Genomic DNA, 15,000 nt, shown 5'->3' on the forward strand with positions numbered 1-15,000 from the left:
CTATGCCGATGCAATGCTTTTTACCCACATGTTACTATGCTATGCTGTGTAAATACGTAAGGCAGATATATTTGTTTTCTGAGGTCATTTAAGTGGCAGAAGTAGTTTGGTCCTTGCACTCTATTGCAGCTAACAGTCTCTCTCTGCTTTAAACAAACTGAATTATGGGTAGCGTAGTCCTGCTGCTCTCTTAGGTGGTGTAGGCAGATATATTTGTTTTCTGAGGTCATTTTGGTGTAACTGGCAGAAGTAGTTTGGTCCTTGCGCTCTACTGGAATCAGGTCAGGCTGACGTGAGTGGATCATGTAATGCTGCACCATGACTCAGACTCACAGAGGAGAGGTCAGCATATTCTAGAAGCAACTCAAGGTGATGCCAACTCCCCTTATTCCACCCCACTACCACACAACACTACACACACACACACACAGCCCATTAAAAAGAGCTCAACACACAAAAAGAAACCGCATAAGCAACTCACTACTTACTTGCCCCAGAAAAATATTCAAATCACACGACACCACAAACACACACACTACACACACACACACACTACACACACACACTACACACACTACACACACTACACACACTACACACACTACACACACTACACACACTCCACACACTCCACACACTATACACACACACACACACACCAACACACAAACACGCACGACACACACAAACTCCTCTGCATCTCAGGGATGCAGTCGTTTTCCCCTCCACCAAATCTAAACAATACTATAAACAGCAGCACACTCGGCTCAAGGGGTGCCAGGGGGATGCCCCCCGCAGCCCCACAGCACCACACAGAGAGTCCCACTTCCTGGTTTCAAACCAAACGCACATCAATAATGCAGCAGTGACATCAGTGCTGTTGGGGGATGACTACGGCGACTTTTCTAAGACGATGTGTCATCGCTGCAGGTTAGACCACTGTGTGTGTGTGTGTGTAGTGAGCTGTGTTTTCCCCGGCATCTCTGAAGAGTCATACAGCACCCATGACAGCATGTCCTCACCCTGGGACAGCTAACAGTCTCTCTCTCTGCTTTAAACAAACTGAATTATGGGTAGCGTAGTCCTGCTGCTCTCTTAGGTGGTGTAGGCTGTCTGTGCTGAGGAGCCAAGGGAGGAATGAGTGATGAGCCATGCGCTCTGTGGATGACACTATGGGTTATGGCTATTTCACAGTAGCCTGCACCCCTGTGCCTTTGTGGTTATGGTGATGATGATGGGGTGTGTGTGTGTGTGTGTGTGTGTGTGTGTACTTGCAATGATACGTTTCAGTCTTTGGTTTTGCTGATGCTAGGCACTTTTCAAAATGGTGTTGTCAGTGTATGTTCCCAATGTGGCTGTCCATGCAAGACTAAAGTTGTGTGTGTGTGTGTGTGTGTGTGTGTGTGTGTGTGTGTGTGTACATTAGATCTGTTTGCAGCGGTCTGTAAGGATGAAAGGAAAAGCCCCGTCCATGACCCACCTGTACTCCCTTCCCTCCACTTTCTCCCTCTTGCCTCCTCTGATACCCCGCTCTCTCCTCTCCGTCACGGGGAGTTCAAAGGTCACCACATGGAGCTCTTCAGGAGCCTTGTCCATCCCCAAGCACAGGGTTGCTGCTCCATTGCCTCTCTTAGATCTAGAGCTGGCTTTTAAAGACAGCCATAGTCGACACAGAAAGCAGGAGGAATCATCTCAAACATCTGAGCCTCCCTGCTCCTCTACCCTGTGTGAAAGCCCAGGATTGCAGCAGTGTGGTTGCCATGGAAGCAAAGAGAGGTGTTTAGTGTATGAACATGATCCTGGCGTCTATAAATAGTCGGGGGGGGGAGTAATCCTAGACCTTACTTTCTCACGGGGTCTCTTTATATAATTCTCCAAAGATGTCGGAAATGCTTTCACTAAATGTGTTGGCGCTGAAAAATGGCCCCCAGCAACAAAGGTAGACGGGGACAGAGAGGTGCCATTTCTTTTTCATTTCTTTTCTGGTTTAGCTTAGCATTGAAGGCATTGAAGGCAGTGGGCTTACCCAGGGAGCCGTTCTGACTCCGGAGTGGAGCTGGTCCAGGTCTCGCCTGGTTCTGGTCCAAATCAGAATCAGTATTTATTGCCAAGTAGGTTTACACCTACCTGGAATTTGCTCTGATGTATAGGTGCAAACAGTAAACATAAAACATAAAAACACTATAAGTACTACACATAAGAAAAGAGAAAGAGACTAAACACAATATATCAGATAAAAATATATTTTAAAAATGTCAATTTGCAAAACAGGAGTGCAATGTGAATGTGCAATGTAATGTGGCACAGATTTGTTAAATCGGCAGCAGTCTGTGTGTCTGTGGTGTGGTGTGGTGTGTGTTTTTGGTTGTGTGTGTTTTTGGTTGTGTGTGGTGTGTGTTTTTGGTTGTGTGTGGTGTGTGTTTTTGGTTGTCTGTGGTGTGTGTTTTTGGTTGTGTGAGTGTGTGTGTGTGTTGTTTTAGTTGTGTGTATAGGTTTGGGGGGGTTCACACTCGCACGTGTTCATATGCTATATATGCTGATCTCATCTTTGCCGCTGTGACTCATGGTGCAGTATGACACAATCCACAGTCAGACTGACCTGACTTAGAAGAGGCACTGGGGCATCACTGCTGAGAGAGAGACAGTGAGAGAGAGAGAGACAGTGAGAGAGAGAGAGACAGTGAGAGAGAGAGAGACAGTGAGAGAGAGAGATACAGTGAGAGAGAGAGACAGTGAAAGAGAGAGACATTGAGAGAGAGATACAGTGAGAGAGACAGTGAAAGAGACAGTGAAAGAGAGACAGGGAGAGAGACAGTGAGAGAAAGAGAGGGAGAGAGACAGTGAGAGTGAGAGACAGGGAGAGAGAGAGGGACTGGTAGCTTTAGATAGGAAGAAGGAGGTAAGAATGCTGACTGAATAGAAAGCTGAAATAGTTTTTAAGGGTTATACGGAGGCTGAGCACACACTCTTTTAAGTGGTTTCTTACCCATTCCTCCCAATGTGAGAAACTCTCAGCATCACACATTCCCTCACACCTGTATCCTTTCTCTGCCTCCCTGTTTTCTCTCACACAATCTCTTTCTCTCTCTCTCTCTCTTTCCCCCTCACTTTTTTTTTCTTTTTCTCACTTTTTCTGCCTTCCCCTTTCCTCTCTCTCTCTCTCTCTCTCTCACTCTCTCACACACACACACACTTTATCTATTTCCCCCCTCACCTGCTTGTGTTGTTAGATGGATGGCAAACAGACAGGGTACCAGCCAAAGCTATAGATCAGCAAAGCGGCACTCTGCAGCCCTGTCCATGGTCCTGAAAGATCCTCTGTTCTCTACGCTGAGCAGGCAACCCACACAAGGCAGTACATCACAACGTAACCATCATTTGTGTTTTAGAGGATGTAGACGTGTATTTATTGTTGCGATAAAACTGTGCGAAATGTGTTTAGCAAACACCAGTGTATTCATGGAACGATACAGCAGTATACCCGTGGCCATCATCTGACCATGTTCCGTCACAGTTTGCTCATCGCGTTTTCACTCATTTGTCTCTTGCAGACTTGTCTCTTGTTATTGTAGATTCTGTAATTCTCCTGACTGATACAACAGCACGCTCCCTCTGTGAATACGAAACAATATTACCCTCGGGCATATAACACTGGGGCAAATTTGAGTCCCGATTTTTGACGTTATTTTGTCGCAACGTGCGCTTAAAACATGACCGCACATGGCTAAAACGCATTCTACCCCGCTACAGGAGTGATCAATCACAAGTTGCGCTCCTCTGATTTATGCATATTTATTCGTGGGAGGTTCGTGGGAGTTGTGGCAAAAACGGGGGACAGCGCAGGTCTGTATATTCAAAATGATCCCATCTTTTTAAAAGCAGGTGAAACTGAGCACCAGTTTTGCTCATTTGTTCAATGTTACAAGTTACAGTGTAATAAAAACACAAACACAAATGAGAGTGCAGTAATGTCTTGCCATTGCTTTTCACTTCATCCCCTACGTGTAAATGCCACACTATTGGATTAGTTTGTGATGGCTGCACACATAGTCCGAGTAGTGTGTTTGTGAGTGGTGTAGAACTGTTTGACGGCACTTTATTAGCATGTTAATCTGTTTCTTGATCGCTAAACTTTTCATTCATTTTAATGTCAGTTGGCGGTTCCATGATTAAAATTGAGCCTTAATTATGCAGTTCAGTCAGCCGCAGGTTTAGTGTATTCGACGAAGAATGAAAAGTGTGCGTTTTCCTTCGATTGGCCAAGTCGCCGTCGCTACACTCTCTAATTTACGTATATCTGCCCCTCAGTGTCTTTGAGTGCTCTACAACCTGGCTCCATATTGGCCTGTATTTTTACAATCATGCCATAAACTGCCATTAAACTGCCAAGTGAACGGGAATTTCCAAGTCATTAAAAAAACCTGTAAATGAACACCGTGACAATGTGTTCATATTAACCCATCAGAACTGACCCAGATAACTAAGAACAGCTATATTACTCATAGCAGATGGGAAACCATTCATGTCTGCGGGTGGAGAAGCAGAGCTTGCTTTTTTTTTCCTGTTCGTATCTTCCATGCATTAGTCTCAATGGCGCTGTCATTATATGAGCTTCAGATCTACTCAGATGGAAGGCACTGAGAAAGAAACCTCTGACCCCAATTACACATTAATTAAAGTGAGGATGCCATGTTCCCTCATCGCTATGGAGATGTCCTTTACATCCATAGCAAGTAGAGCACTGTGAACCACAGTCGTCTCCCAGACTTAAAGCAAGGATATGTGTGTTGTATCTGTGTGTGTGTGTGTGTGTGTGTGTGTGTGTGTGATTGTGTGTGTAGTTCTGTATGTGTGTGTAGTTCTGTATGTGTGTATATGTGTTTATGTGTATGTGTGTCTGCAGTACAGGATGTGGTAAAAAAAAGTGTGTGTGTGTGTCTATGTGTGTTAGCCTGAAAGTTGGCAAAAGGTTAAAAGCTGCTGCTATCTCCGACAACAGAAAGAGGATGTTAAATCCAAACGTCTGTTAGAAAGAATGAGTATGATTTGAAGATGTTCCTTATTTGGAGATGGAAGGTATCAATATGTTGATCACTTGTCATAGCACCAGTGAAAGGAAATACATGTAATTTGCTTGTTAGACTATTGACAGAGCATTGGTTCACTTCTGAAACCAAGACCAGGAAATGGTATGAAAGATTAGTGATACAATGAATATTCAAGATACTCTCTCACTGTCCATTTGTCGATCTCTTGCTGACTGTCTCCACCGGCTTATTGCGATGATTACAATATCCCAAATGGAGGTTTATCTCTCTGTCTGTCCGTCCTGCGGTGCCCCAGTGCATTGTGGTCCAGGCTGTGTGTAGCTGATTCCTCCCTCCTTTGTCCTTTAGCTGTCTGCCCCCCCATAGTGAGTGTGGGGAACAGCTGCAGACCTGCCACAGACTAATTACAGCTTGTCTCCATGGCCTGGACAGCTGAGACAAAGAGGGGCCTTGACACACCACGCTCCGAGATGGGAAATGGGGAGAAAGAGAGAGAGAGAGAGAAATACAGAGAAAGATAGAGAAATACAGAGAGAGAGAGAGATGGAGAAAGAGAGAGAGAGAGAGAGAAATACAGAGAAAGAGAGAGATGGAGAAAGAGAGAGAGAGAGAGAGAAATACAGAGAAAGATAGAGGAGTACAGAGAGAGATAGAGAGAGATGGAGAAAGAGGGAAATAACAAGTCGTGCTGAAAAGGAAATGGGAGGTATAAAGAGAGAGAGAGAGAGAGGAATACATCATAAGAGATGTGAAGAGAGAGATGGGAGGAGAGAGATTTTGACACCTCTATAAGAGTTGAAAGCAAAGGATGCTGTCCTTTCTTGCCTGTGCCCAACATCATATCTTTATCTTCTTGCTCTTGCTCTCTGTCTCCCTCTCTCACACACACACACACACATACTTGGAGTCACACACACACACTTACATAAACAGCCAAAGTTTAACTATGGTGTTAGTGAAGTTTACTCATGTATTTCCTAGTGGGGAGTGAGGGAGTTGAGGCTTTCAGAAACATAAGCATGGCCACATGGCTCTCCATTAGGGGGGGGGGGGGGGGGGGGGGTTAAAGGAAGGGGTAGAAGGCAGGAGAGAGAGAGTGGTGGTGGGGGACAGGCTGAAGGCAGAGGATCTCTGTGTGATCAAACCATATAAGAAAATCTGGAAGTGGAAGAGTCCCATCTACCTGTACACACACACACACTCTCTCTCACACACACACACACACACACACACACACACCTTCGACCTCTTGAAGAACAGCTGAACTCTTCCTGGTGAGTGGTTTGACTGCAACTGTGAATTAACAGATGGCCACTGTGGTTTCTCCTTGACAGTTTCAAAGGTGTGCGTGTGTGTACGTGTGTGTGTGTGAGAGGGAGAGAACTTTCTATGTGTATTTACATTAATACATGCTTGCTTGTCTCTCGTTTTGTCCTTGCATATACACTACCAAAAGTTTGGGGTCACTTACAAATGTCGTTGCTTTCCATGAAAATATAAAAACAGGATCCAGGTCGAAAAAAAGGTTTGATGGACACAATTATTATTTCAATCAAAAATCATTATTTTAGTATACATGAGTACATATGAGTATATTTCCTCTATTTGTTCTATATCCTATTCAAACTAATTTCATGTATATTTTCATGGAAAACAAGGACATTTCTAAGTGACCCCAAACGTGCGTGTGTGCGTGTGTGCGTGCGTGCGTGTGTGTGTGTGTGTGTGTGCGTGTGTGCGCCATGTGGTTATGAGAACAGGTGCAGATTGTGTCTTTCAATGAGCCTGTATGTGGCCTGTCTCTGGGGTTGATCTCAGGGCAGCTCTGATCCAGAACAATGTGTGTGTGTGTGTGTGTGTGTGTGTGTGTGTGTTTATGTGTGTGTGTGTGTATGTTTATGTGTGTGTGTGTGTGTGTGTGTGTGGTCTGTCTCTGGGGTTGATCTCAGGGCAGCTCTGATCCAGAACAAGCTGCTTTCAGAGGAAGAGCTGGCTGCAGATGATGAGAGGTTACAGCAGAGAGGCACTAAAAGCAGGTGGAGGAGGAGGAGGAGAGATGTGAAAGAGAGAGAAAGAAAGGCGGCAGCAGAGGAGAGAGAGGACACAGAGGGAGGGATAAGGGAGGAGTGAGAGGAGTGAGAGAAAGAAAGGGAGACAGGGAGCAAGAGGAGGGAGGAGAGAAAGTGAGCACGAGGGGAGCGAGAGAGACTGAGGGAGAGAATGAGCTAGACTCAAGTGTTAGTCTGCCAGAGGTGATTTTCCATGATTTTCCTCCTGTTACCATAGAAACAGCAGCTTTGTGTTAGTGTGTGCGCGTGTGTCTCTGTATGTAAGCTGCTTTTAGAGACTGTCTGGGGTGGTTGTTCCACTTAAACTGTGTTTTTTTAAGCATTATGGATACCCATATTGTACCCACTTTTTTATGTATGCATGGTGTATTGCATCTGTATTTGTCATTTGAGATTCTGTAGATGTATGGGTATCTGTGTAGGTATATATTAGAAATGTGTAGTGTGCAAGAGTCTGTGTGTGTGTGTGTGTGTGTGTGTGTGTGTGTGTGTGTGTGTGTGTGCGCGTGGGTGCGTGCATGGAGGTTGACATCATGATACAAAACATCCATCAGTCACTCAGCCTGCATCCAGTTGCCTTGACAACAGACAAACACTGGCACAACAATTGCAGCTTCTTGTGTGTGTAACAAAAAAAAGGAGGGGAAAAAAAACAACATTTGCTTGCACAGTGCTTGGCTGACACATGAGTCGTTCAGGTATGAATGGCTCAGGTATGTCTCACGTATAAATCGCTCAGGTATGTCTCACGTAGCGGAGGCTGTTAAGGAAGGTCTGAGGGATGGTCCCCGGCAGCTGGATCTGTGTGAGTTGAGACGTGGCGTAAACAAGCATGAACGGAGACACTATGAAGGAGGATGCTGCAGGCAGGCAGGCAGGGAAGCAGATTTCTGTCATGTGTTGTCAACAAACACAGACTGCTTAGGAACCATGCCAGAGCACATGTACGCCCCCTAGTGGAGAAAATGTATTATTTATTAATTTATTATTCCCATTTTTTAAAGAATAGACCTGATGCCTACTACTTACTCTATGTTCACTGTATTATTTTACCTCTTCTGTTCCTTTCTCTTATACTACGTCTTTTTCCACTGATAACCCACTTCTCTCTCTCTTTCTCTTTTTCTCTCTTTTAAGTAAAGGAGGGGCATAATTACTGAATGTATTGTTAGTCGGCTGTAAAGGCTAGGCTAACTGAAGATATAAAACATGTAGCCAAGAGTTCAATATAGTTGTATATGTTTTAATGGTGCATTGATATGAAAGTTCAGTCAACTCATGTAATGTATCTTTGTCTGTCTCTCTCTCTCTCTGTCAGACCCCTGAGATGACCGAAGTGGAGCCGGTATTGGACTTTGCGTCCTCGACCCGCTCGGGGCGGCGCAATGCCCTGCCCGACATCCTGGGCTCTCCAGCGGGGGTCAGCCCCACTGACCTGCCCCTCAAGCTGGCCGAGCTCTCCGTCACAGGTCTGCTCAACTCTCTTCTCCCGTCATCTCTCTCCCTCCTGACACCTCCACCCTGCTCGCCTCCGCCCTGAATCATTTGTCCAAACTATTGTTTTGTTTATGTATAGGGTTTATTTATAGAGTACAGGCCCTGGGCTCTGTAAGTGCCTTGAGACTATCTTATTGTTTTGCCGCTATATAAATAATATTAAATTGAATTGAATTTATTTGTTGTAATACCATTAGTTGAATATGCATTCCAACAGTTAACTGAAATTCCAGATTTATCCCTCAACACAGATTCTGTGTGTGCGTGCGTGTGTGCGTGCGTGCGTGCGTGCGTGCGTGCGTGCGTGCGTGCGTGCGTGCGTGCGTGCGTGCGTGCGTGCGTGCGTGCGTGCGTGCGTGCGTGCGTGCGTGCGTGCGTGCGTGAGTGTGTGACCCGCTGGTGGTCTAGACAGGCTGTGGTGAAAGAAAGGGTGTGCTCATGGCTCATGTCGTCTGCCTTCTCTGCTTTTGTTTCTTTATTTATTCTCTTTTTATTCTTTCTCTTCCCCTGTCTCTGTTTGTCTTTCTTTCTCCTTCTTTATCTGTCTGTCCGTCCGTCTGTCTGTGTCTCTCGCTCAACCAAAACCAGTCCAAATCCAAACATATGCATGTACTGAGATATATTGCTACATTATACATTATTATTTTATGTTCGATATTTATGAATCTATTTATTAATTGTTATTTATTATTATTTAGCTGTGTAAGAAGTCTGTTGCTGCCTCTACTGTCTCGTTGTCTTTGTGGCAATGACAAATGAAGTAATTTGAACTTTGTTACTTCTGTATCATGTACGCTGTGTCCTTTCTCTGTCCTTGTCCCCTGCCTCTACAGACGGGCCTGGAGGAGCCCAGTCCCCCACCTCAGAGGAAGCTCCAGCCCCACTGGAGACCTCAGAGGAGGCTAAAGATGGCTCCTAAACCCTCCCTGCCCCGCCACCGGAGGGCGCCATTGCTTCTCTTCACTGGAGGGGTAGAGAAGGTGTAGGGAGAATGGGGGGGATGAGTTTGGAGGGAGGAAAGAGGGGTGTGACCGACGCCCCCAGCAGCTCTGCTGTTTGGAGTGAACTATTGGCTCACGAACCACATAACCACCTGACACCTGACTGTAGAGGAATACACGCCAGTGAGCGTGTGTGTTGGGTCTGTGAGTTTTCGTGTGTATGAGGTGGGTGACCTCACTCACACACACATCCACACACACACATTTAAGCAAGAGGAACTCGCCACAGGACGTGAGGCTAAGATCGGAACTTGCTCTTTGTTTGAAAAAAAAAGAAAAAGCCAAACTTCAACCCCAGTGATGAGAAGGTTGTGGTAAATTGTAACAAATACATTTGTCATTGGGACCTTTTCTTTGTACCAGGATTTTCTATGGAGGATTTCGACTGAACTGTCCAGACTGATGGTCATTGCCTTGAATACGTTTGTAGTGCACACGTACCGATACTCTTTGCGACACCAGTGCGTTGAAGTGAGTCTATCATGATTGCTTTAGGGGCGGGTTTCCTCTTCAGAGCATGGTCCTCAGCCGTCGCCAGTGTACTTATGCCCTTTTGAGTGTGTGTGTGTTGGAGGAGGTGTATTTTTTTTTTTTTCCAGACTCCTGTGTCGGTTGAGTGAGTTATCGAATGAGATTGGTTGGGCGGGTGGGTTGCTTTTGATTGTGTGTGCGCGAAAAATGAAAGGGAATAAGAGGAAGGTGTTTCCTCTGGGTTTAACTTTAACGTGCGTTCCACGAGGAGGATAATATTATTGTGACATTCCCAAAAAACCTGCCACTGCCAATCATGTGAAGTGTGCTTTTGTCAGTGAAACCCCTAATTTATATAAACTCAATGTTAGGAAGTCCAAATGAAAAGATGATGACCTTTTTTTAAGTCAAAAATGTGCCTGTTTGAAGTTTAGAACATGAACTGCCATTGTCGTTTTCAGAATCTGTACTGCTGTTAAACAGTATTCTAATCTACACCATCGCACCTGTATTATCAAATGTCATATCCATTAGAAAATGTCAAGAGTGCAAAATTCTCACAGTCATCTAGACCTGCTTTGCACTTCTCCAGCGTTTAATGCCTTCACATTTAAATGGCACGGCTCGAGATCATTCTTCTCACCTTCAGGCTTCTCAGTGGAGCGTCTGCCATGTCGTCAACATATGCAGTTTCAACAGGCTACGTGACCGCCAACAGACTTGACGATGAAAGCATCACACTGTGTTGAGATATTCTCTTTCTCTCTCTCTCACACACACACACACACACACGCACGCACGCAAGCTGACACACTCACACACCCACACACCATCAGTCTCACAGCAGCTTGTGAGGATCATAATCTGTTTCAAGGAAAATGACACATAATCAAAGCTGTGAAATGAGTATAGACGCGTATGTGATTGTGTGTTTGTTTGTTTGTTTGTTTGTGTGTGTGTGTGTGTGTGTGTGTGTGTGTGTGTGTGTGTGTGTGTGTGTGTGAGAAAGAGAGAGACTGCTAAAGACTTGGACTAGCATGCCCTTTCCAAACCAGCATCCACTCTTCAGAGATACTGCCAAGGGAAGAAAGGAAACATTGCCATAGTGACGACGACCGTTAAAAAAAACTGCAGTTGTATATACTGTAATTACATTTACACTAATACCTGCACACAATGATAAACACAAACATATGTCTATTTGATGTGTTTGGGTTGTGTTGGATTTTCACATAAAGAAAGTCTGTCCAATTCTTTTGTTGACCCAGCGCTGATTCTGTGTTGTGATATTTTAACAACCTAAAAAAAAAAATGATCTTCCCTCAAATTTGAGGTATCAAATGTCGGAATATGTGGAGAAAAATTTCCAAGATGTGTCTTTTAGTGTTCCAGTTTGTATTGTATGCATATTTAATTGAATCTGATCAAATGGGATGGTGAATTGAAGGCAAGACCTACGCTTGAATAAACACACAAAGCTTTTATAACGTCTGCCTGTGTTGGTGATCAAGTCAGAACCTCTCCCAAACACAAAGATGGGCACTATTTTCAAATGTACCGATATGTTATAGGGTTGTGCATTACAATGCACAAACTCAGTTTGGTTAATGTCCATTATGTCCACACAGTCCTCACAGTCAGGCAGCACTATGGTCTGCTAAGTTTTTGTCGATGATGTCATCTGAATGGAGTTGCCATGGAACCCATTGTGTAGAACTTCTTCTACATCAAATAATTTATTCCATTCCCATGACTGGGTGGATCTGGATGCTTTGTCTGTCCTCTCTGTCAGTCACTGGTCTTATTATGGAATAAGCCATTGCCAGGGCTGTCCTATTATCACAAACATTCCAATGCATTTACATCCCACAATCCCACAGTTAAAAGCAGTGACTATGAATTGGTCATTTAGAGCACCGTACACACAACATATTGCAGCGTGTTAAATAAACTCCACTCAACCTTGAAAGTGACCTTCAGCCAAGGCATCCCACTGCCCATCCATCCTCCGGCATGACCCCTAGTGGGTCAACAGTGTGACCGCCGATAGGTTCTCTCCCTCATTTCAGCCTTCGGAGCCAGCTGTGTAAAACGTGACAAGCATGACCAACGAGCAACAAATCCTATTTATAGACAGAGTCTTCGTTTTATGCTAATGCTCATAGAAGCTGAAGAGAAACGAATGACACCCAGACTGGACTGGACACCAAGCCAAAGTCAGTTATTTTCGTAGTTATCTTACAAGGAGGCGTGAGACTGTGTGACTGTTTTGAGGAAATGGATGACAAACCTGTTGCGCTTGAGCTGTTACTGGACAAAAACATGTAGGCATCATTACCGTATGGAATCTGATGTTTCTCAACCACATGATCCCATGATCTCTGAAGAGTGAAGTGCACAGTTGTATATTTACCATAAAAGCCACTGCCCATCTGATGATCGCACTTTAAAAGATTAATTGAGAAAATATGCATTTCATACAAATGTATTTGAATAATTTCCTGAAAAGAATGGGTAGGCATTAGGCAAGGTATTACAGAGAACTTGTATCTCAGTTCAGCTCAGATATAACTCAGGTCGTCTTTTTTTGTTTGCATTGGCGTATGTGTGGCTGTTTGTGTTAGTGTGATTCTGTCTGATTGAGCACAGATACGCTAAAAAGCTAGCACTGTGTAAGCGTATGAAAAATGACAATGAAAAAGTGTCATGTCAATAGTGCCAAAGTGTGATGTAATCATATAGTTACATTTCTTAACACTAGATGGCGCCCATTCCCCAGTAAACGTGAACTAGGTGCCTTGTTTACTTTCATCCATCAGAGGACGAGAGGGAGGAGCCATTTTTATTCAGGGACACAAAGAATAAAGAGTTAGTGGTTCAGTATGACAGTCAGTAACTCCCGTAGCCTTTTAAACATAAAGAACATACGTTTCAGTGTCAGTCTTTTCAGCAGTAGCAAGTATAGAGAGCAGTGACTTTCAAGGAGCCATTGGAGGTATTGCTAAGGTATCGTCAGACATACCCAGGCTACTGTCTGGGTGGCTGGTCATGGGAGGCAGGATTTTGGGAAGGAGAAGAGAGGGTGGGGAGGGGAGGGGAGTGGGAGGAGAAAGTGATGTGGAGCAGCTAGCAGATACTCTCTCACAGGGGCGGTACCCTCTCTGTCTCTCTGTCTGCCTGTCTGCCTGTCTGTATGTCTGTCTGGCACAGACACACACCACTGCACACACACACACACACACACACACACACACACTCAATTATCCATGATTTTGAGCGGCGTCTGTGCCCACGATACAAGCGCATTAAGCGCCGCCATGGTGGGATTAGAGAGGGTACCCCTCCTCTCCGCCACCTCCAGCAGCCTCCCACCCTCCCAGCCGTGCCGTGCCCAGGCAGAGGCTCAGCAGGTGGGCTGGCAGCATGTGTCATCAGGGGCTCTGGCTGCTTAAGAGGGTCCCAGACAGCTGCCCATCTGGGTCCCTACTCCCCCGAGACACGACATGAGGACCCCCCCATCACCCCATTTTAACTGCCTGACTGCCATGGTGTTGTATACCACTGTGCACCCCTGTAATGTTTTTTTGTGACATCAGTTTTGTGTTGATGGGAATGGTACTTCTAGTGTACATCCTAATAGTGTACTTCACCAGTGTACTTAAAAAAAGGCAAATGTATTCATTCTTATACGAGCTTGCACTCAATGAAAAGGTTAAAGTGGTGCACAAACTCGTTGAATGATGCTTCAAGCTGATTAAGCATGTTTATTAATTACAATAACTGATCATCTTTGAACCCTGTCGTTAATGATTTCCCTTTGCCTCGTTAAGTGCCCACTCACTCTCGCTTTGCTAAGAAGATGGATGCTTAGTTGGCATGGTTGCTACGTAACTTGTTGCTGGGGAAACGGGCAGCAACTGGGCCCCCCTTGCCTGGTACACAATCATAATCTCATGAAAAACGAGGGAGACTATTTTGGAGGGGTGTCAACTGACATTATTTATTTATACATTTATTCATGTATTTATTTATTTTTGTTAGCAGTGGTGGGCACGGGAGTGGCGTCCTATTTTCCTCAACATAGCAGCACTTGTGAACCAAAGGAAAGGAGAGAGAGCAGGGTGATGTAGTGTGGGGAAGTGAGGGTGGGCAGACAGAGAGAGAGAGAGCTGTAGAGAGAGAGAGAGAGATAGAGAGCGAGAGAGAGAGAGCTGTAGAGAGAGAGAGCTGTAGAGAGAGAGAGAGAGATAGAGAGCGAGAGAGAGAGAGCTGTAGAGAGAGAGAGAGAGATAGAGAGCGAGAGAGAGAGAGATAGAGAGCGAGAGAGAGAGAGAGCTGTAGAGAGAGAGCTGTAGAGAGAGAGAGCTGTAGAGAGAGAGAGAGAGCAGCTTTAATAATGGTGAGCGGGGTGATGTAGTGTGGGGAAGTGAGGGTGGGCAGACAGGCAGAGCGAGAGAGTGAGCGAGAGAGAGAGAGGGTGTGAGAGTGTAATCACTGACAGCATGATGAAACAGCTCCCATCTTCTGCTACACAGCCCCCAAAGCAGGGGAGATTATCTGTATCAGTGGCCCTGCGAGCGAACATGCGCTTGTAGGCGAACACAGTCCACACAGTCCACACAATGGACACCAATGCTGCTGGTAGAAGATTCAAGCCAGAGAGAGAGAGAGGGAGAGAGGGGGGAGAGAGAGAGAGAGAGTTAACAGAGGGAAGAGAGGGAGGGAGAGAGAGAGGGAGTAACAGAGAGAGAGGGAGAGTGAGGGTATCAGTGGCCCTGCGAGTGAACATGCGCTTGTAGGCTAACACAGTCCACACAGTCCTCACAGTCCACACAAAGGATACCAATGCTGATGGTAGAGGATTCAAGCCAGGGCACTGAGTAGTCTGGTGCATTAGTTTCCTGGATTTGGTGT

At 45.3% G+C, this 15,000-nt stretch overlaps 1 protein-coding gene across 1 annotated transcript in view; it reads left to right on the plus strand.

The window, feature by feature from the left end:
* The window catches only part of LOC308381393 (cAMP-dependent protein kinase inhibitor beta-like), a gene marked incomplete at its 3' end in the record, with an annotated part of 15,823 nt that extends 6,290 nt beyond the window's left edge, over positions 1–9,533 (plus strand). Inside the window, exons 2-3 of the mRNA XM_080858954.1 lie at positions 8,436–8,586; positions 9,448–9,533. Of these exons, the coding sequence (XP_080715080.1) occupies positions 8,445–8,586; positions 9,448–9,533 (228 nt within the window). The 5' untranslated portion in view covers positions 8,436–8,444. The remainder of the gene's footprint in view (positions 1–8,435; positions 8,587–9,447) is intronic.
* Positions 9,534–15,000: the final 5,467 nt, after the last annotated feature.

This window comes from Sprattus sprattus (assembly GCF_963457725.1).
Source record: "Sprattus sprattus genome assembly, chromosome: 20".
Taxonomy (NCBI): Eukaryota; Metazoa; Chordata; class Actinopteri; order Clupeiformes; family Clupeidae; genus Sprattus; species Sprattus sprattus.